We start from the raw sequence: 5,459 nt of genomic DNA on the forward strand, positions 1-5,459 counted from the left end.
GGATGGACAAAATGGCCCTCTTCCTGTAGAAAGGTTGTTGCCCTCTTCAATTGCAGATCACAGTTTTCAGTGGTTCCAGAGAATCTAGAGCCTTCTGCCTCAAGCAGCAGGGGCTCAGGTGCAACCCTGCAGCTGCCCCACTGAGCCTTCTTCAGCCTGTAAAGGTTTTTAGAAGAGAAGTGCCTACCTGGAAGACAGACTTTGTCTCCTCATTCTTTACCCTTCTGTTTTGAAGTAATTCTTGTTGGGACCTAAGAGTGTTGCCACTTGACTTCCAATTCACCAGTACTATTTTTCTGCTCCTCCTAGACAGAAATATTTGTAGTCTAGGGATCCAGAGTTGATACCTAATTTCTAGTTTGTGATGTACTTTCTTTCCTTTCTTCATTAATCCAGTTTCTACTCCTTGCAACTCATATGGTGAGTCCTTTATCCCTCACTTCCTTGCTTCTTCCAAATTATAGAAATCTATTGCACTAAGCCATTGGCTGCTTCCCAGACAACATCCAATTCCCTCAAAGTTCTTAACCTTACTTTGTAAAAACCATCCTGGCCGGGCACCAGTGGCTCACGCCTGTAATCCTAGCTACTCAGGAGGCTGAGATTTGAAGATCATGGTTCAAAGCTAGCCAGGGCAGGAAAGTAGTCCGTGAGACTCTTGATCTTCAATAAACCACTAGAAAACACGAAGTGGCACTGTGGCTCAAGTGGAGAGTGCTTGTCTTGAGCTGAAGAGCTCAGAGACAGTGCCCAGGCTCAGAGTTCAAGCCCCACGAGTGACAAAATAAATAATAAAAATCATCCTGCTGGGCTGGTAATGTGGCTTAGTGGTAGAGTGCTTGCCTAGCATCCATGAAGCCCCGGGTTCGATTCCTTAGTACCACATAAACAGAAGAAGCTGGAAGTAATATTGTGACTCAAGTGGTAGAGTGCTAGCCTTGAGCAAAAGAAGTTTAGGGACAGGGCTGGGAAGGTGGCTCAGTGGTAGAGCACTTGCCTTGCATGCTCGAGGCCCTGGGTTCCATTCCTCAGCACCACATAAGAAAAAAAGCCGGAAATGGCGCTGTGGCTCAAGTGGTAGAGCGCTAGCCTTGAGCTGAAGAGCTAAGGGACAGCGCCCAGGCCCAGAGTTCAGGCCCCACGACTGGACCCCCAAGAAATAAAAAAGAAGTTTAGGGACAGGGCCCTGATCCTGAGTTTGAGCCCCAAGACTGGCCAACCCCCCCCCACAAACAACAACAAAAAAAACCCACAACAACAACAAACCCTATTTGGCTCCCGAAGCCAATTTACACCCTCCCCTGTGCGCCCCCCCCCCTTTTACTCATTGATGGTTCTCTGGCGCCTCTTCAGGTCCTCCAGGTGATAAGTGACGGCCCTGACACGGGCTGGGATGCCTCCAGGTCTCTGATGTATTTTCTCCAAATGCAGCCTTCTTCTCTTTCTTCTGCAAAGCATCTCAGGAGGAAGTAGCCCCTCAGGAGGGTATATGCCAGGCTGGGAGCAACCAGTGCCTCTCTGTGCCAGAGAATGAGAAAAGGGAGCTAGAGGATTTCTTGGGGACCTTGGACAGAACTCAGGAGAGTCAGGGGTATTGGGAAGTCCGGGTGTGTTCTGGAAACCATGATGAGAAATTCACAGAAAAGAGGGCCTGGTTAGTGCACTGGTTAGGAAACACCAGAGGGAAAGAGAAATAAGGACAGCTGGGGCCAGGAAAACAGTAGGTACAAGTATAGAAGGGCAGAACTCATCATACCAACTTGGGTGGAATGGATTGTTCCTCCATCCAGTTGGGGCTGTAAGGTATAACAAGGGGATTACAGTCAGATTCTTCTCTGATGACTTCTACTACTACTTGTCTGGCCTTAGGAATGACAATGCCTATCAGCCAGTAAGGCGTTATCTCCAGAGCCGGGTGCTGGTGTAATCCTAGCTACTCAGGAGTCTGAGATCTGAGGATCAAGGTTCAAAGCCAGCCCAGGCAAGGAAAGTCCATAAGTCTCTTATCTCCAATGAACGACTAGAAAACTGGAAGTGGTGCTGTGGCTCAAGTGGTAGAGCACTCACCTTGAGCTGAAGAGCTCAGGGACAGTGCCCGGGCCCAGAGTTCAAGCCCTATAACGGACCAAAAACAAAAAACTTTACAGGCTCAAGCTAGGTGCCAGTGAATCATGCCTATAATCCTAGCTACTCAGCAGGCTGAGATCTGAAATTTGAAGCCAGCCTAGTCAAACAATTTCTTTTTTTTTTTTTTTTTGCTGCCCCTATTCTGAAACCTTTATCATAATAGGTACTCACTTTGCTAACCATTAGTAGATGTGTGAGAATTAGAATCTTTTCTGTCAAAGTGGTTAAGTGCTTGATAGTCAAACAATTTTGAGAAACTATCTCTAATTAACCAGGAAAAACCTGGGACTGGAGGTATAACTCAAGTGTAAGCTTACTGCTGAATGTGTGAGCTGTGTTGTAAGCCCTACTACTGGAGCATGTACACACACACACACACACACACACTCACACACACACATGAAAAAACTACAGTCTCACCTTCTCTACTGCCAATTATTCCTAATTTTCTCCATTACTCACTTGGACCTTTGGGTAAGGTTCTCCCAAAAGACATCACCATAATGTTGGGCCATTGGTTTGAGGCTCTGGGAAGGCAGGGATAGGGGTGTAGATCGGCTGACCACTTTGGAACACCTAAGATAACAACATAGTAGGCTTATAACCATGCTCTTGTGTGACATCATCTACTCACCTCCAGGATTCAGGGTCCCAATCTTTCCCTGTCTACTTAAGACAGGAAGGTTGTAAAGCCTCTGATTTGAATGGAGATTGGAGATAAGGTGAAATAGGATATCAGTTATTGTCAAAGCCTTAGATTTCACTGCATCTCAAACTTCAATACATCAAAACAGAGAACATTACTTGGAAAGCAGAATTATTATATAGACTCTAGTGATGGGTGCCAGTGGCTAATCCCTGAATTCCTAGCTATTCAGGGGGCTGGCTAGCATATGACAAGCACAGTTCAAAGTCAGCCTGGGCAGGGAAGTCAGTGAGGCTTTTCCTAATTAACCATCCAAAAGCCAGAAGTGGAGCTGTGGCTCAAGTGGTAGAGTACTAGCTTTGAGGAGTTTAGGGAACAGTGCCTAGACCCTGAGCTCAAGCCCCAGGACCAGCAGAAGGGAAGGGAGGGGAGGGACAAGAATTGAAGGAGAGGAGGGGAAGAGAAGGATGAGAGAGGAACAAGAGGGGAAATGGAGGAGGAAGGAGAGGGGAAGAGGAGGAGAGATCAACCAGGCATAGGTAACTTGTGCCTGTAATTCTACTCAGCAGGCTGAGATCTTCAGATCATGTTTGAACCTAGCCCTGTGCAGGCTGGGTCCAGTCGTGGGGCCTGAACTCTGGGCCTGGGCACTGTCCCTCAGCTCTTCAGCTCAAGGCTAGAGCTCTACCAATTGAACCACAGCACCACTTCCAGCTTTTTTCTTTTTGCTTATGTGGTGCTGAGGAATTGAACCCAGGACCTCATGCATGCAAGGCTCTACCACTGAGCCCCCTTCCCAGCCCTCCAGAAGACTTTTACCTCCAGTTAGGCACTAAAAAGCTAGAAGTGGAGGTGTGGCTCAAGTGGTAGAGTGCCAGCCTTGAGTAAAAACACTAAGTGAGAGTAAGAGTCCCTCAGTTGAGTGAGAGACTCTGAGTTCAAGCTCAACTACTTACATTATAGATAATGAGAGTTAAAGCAGGGAGCCAGGCGCTGGTAGCTCATGCCTGTAATCCTAGCTACTAAGGAGGCTGAGATCTGAAGATCACAGTTCAAGCCAGCCTGGGCAGGAAAGTCCATGAGACTCTTTTTTTTTTGGGGGGGGGAGGTCCCTCAGGCATGCAAGGCAAGTGCTTTACCACTGAGCCACCTCCCCAGCCCCGCCCATGAGACTCTTATCTCCAATAAGCCACTAGAAAACTGGCCTTGTAACTCAAGCAGTAAAGTGCTCACCTTGAGCTGAAGAGCACAGGGACTACACCCAAGACCAGAGTTCAAGCCCCACAATGGACACACAGACACAGATACATATACACACACACACACAAAAGATAAAGCAGGGAAAAGAAATACAAAGTGTGTGAATAGAAGCTGAAGTATTAAGTAAGGTATCTATACTTTTGAGTGAATAAAGGGGCTTAAAGTTTTAGCCTTGGGAGAAAGGATAGGACATGTGGTCCTAAGGCAGGAGTAGGTTTCATGCTGTTTAGAATAGTGAGGTGATTATTGTGGTTGAAACTGTTCCATTTTCATTTTGCACCTGCCTTGAGTGAAAACATGAAGCAAGAGCAAAAGGCCCTGAGTTCAAGCTCCAGAACTAGAACAAACAAAAAAAGGATAGCTGACTACTCTAGTAATTTGACATAGAGTTTCCTTAGGTCAATGCAATGATCCAGGAGAGAGAATTCTAACCACTCCTACTTTGTTTCACTTATCTCAAAAGGATTAATATTTCATGTCCCTTAAATATTCTTTGTTAGTTATAGGGATGGACTGTTTATGTTACGCACTTAGCTTAAACAGTCTATTTATATTAGCACTGTATCCCTTGTGCCATCCAACATTTTTTTTTGGGGGGTCCGGTCGTGGGGCCTGAACTCTGGGCCTGGGCGCTGTCCCTCAGCTCAAGGCTAGCGCTCTACCACTTGAGCCACAGTGCCACTTCCAGCTTTTTTCTGTTTGCTTATGTGGTGCTGAGGAATCAAACCCAGGGCCTCAGGCATGCAAGGCAAGCGCTCTACCACTGAGCCACCTTCCCAGCCCCCATCCAACATTTTGTATTTTTTTTTTTTTTTGGGTCTGGTCCTGGGCCTGAACTCTGGGCCTGGGCGCTGTCCCTCAGCTCTTTAGCTCAAGGCTAGTGCTCTACCACTTGAACCACAGTGCCACTTCCGGCACTTTCTGCTTATGTGGTGTTGAGGAATCAAACCCAGGGCCTCAGGCATGCAAGGCAAGTGCTCTACCACTGAGCCACCTTCCCAGCCCATTTTGTATGTTTTTGTAAACAGTTCACATATAGTACATTTCTGTACTGCTTTCTTTAATGTATACATGCTTTGTTTAATTATTAATAATTATTCAATAATTATTTAATAATCAATAATTTAATTTAATAATTAGTTAATAATTAATCTATTGTTAATGACTATTAAATCTGGTTAACTAGTAAAAAAAAAAAGAATTAATATCCTTGTAGATAGGGTGTCACTTTTTTTTTTTTTGCCAGTCATTGGCTTGAACTCGGGGCCTGGGCATTGTCCCTAAGCTTCTTTGGCTCAAGGCTAGCACTTTACCACTTGAGCCACAGCACCACTTCCAGCCTTTTCTGTTTAGGTGGTACTGGAATCCAACTCAGGATTTCATGCATGCTAGGTAAGCATTCTACCCCTAAACCACATTCCCAACT

At 46.0% G+C, this 5,459-nt stretch overlaps 1 protein-coding gene across 1 annotated transcript in view; it reads right to left on the minus strand.

The window, feature by feature from the left end:
- Inca1 (inhibitor of CDK, cyclin A1 interacting protein 1) overlaps positions 1–5,459 on the minus strand; it is a 13,380-nt gene that overhangs the window by 1,849 nt on the left and 6,072 nt on the right. The window contains exons 3-6 of the mRNA XM_013013136.1: positions 2,590–2,703; positions 1,757–1,796; positions 1,325–1,518; positions 9–156 (exon numbers count right to left, since the gene is read on the minus strand). Coding sequence (XP_012868590.1) covers positions 9–156; positions 1,325–1,518; positions 1,757–1,796; positions 2,590–2,703 — 496 coding nt within the window. The remainder of the gene's footprint in view (positions 1–8; positions 157–1,324; positions 1,519–1,756; positions 1,797–2,589; positions 2,704–5,459) is intronic.

The sequence above is a fragment of the Dipodomys ordii genome, unplaced genomic scaffold, assembly GCF_000151885.1.
Source record: "Dipodomys ordii isolate 6190 unplaced genomic scaffold, Dord_2.0 Scaffold19, whole genome shotgun sequence".
NCBI lineage: Eukaryota > Metazoa > Chordata > Mammalia > Rodentia > Heteromyidae > Dipodomys > Dipodomys ordii.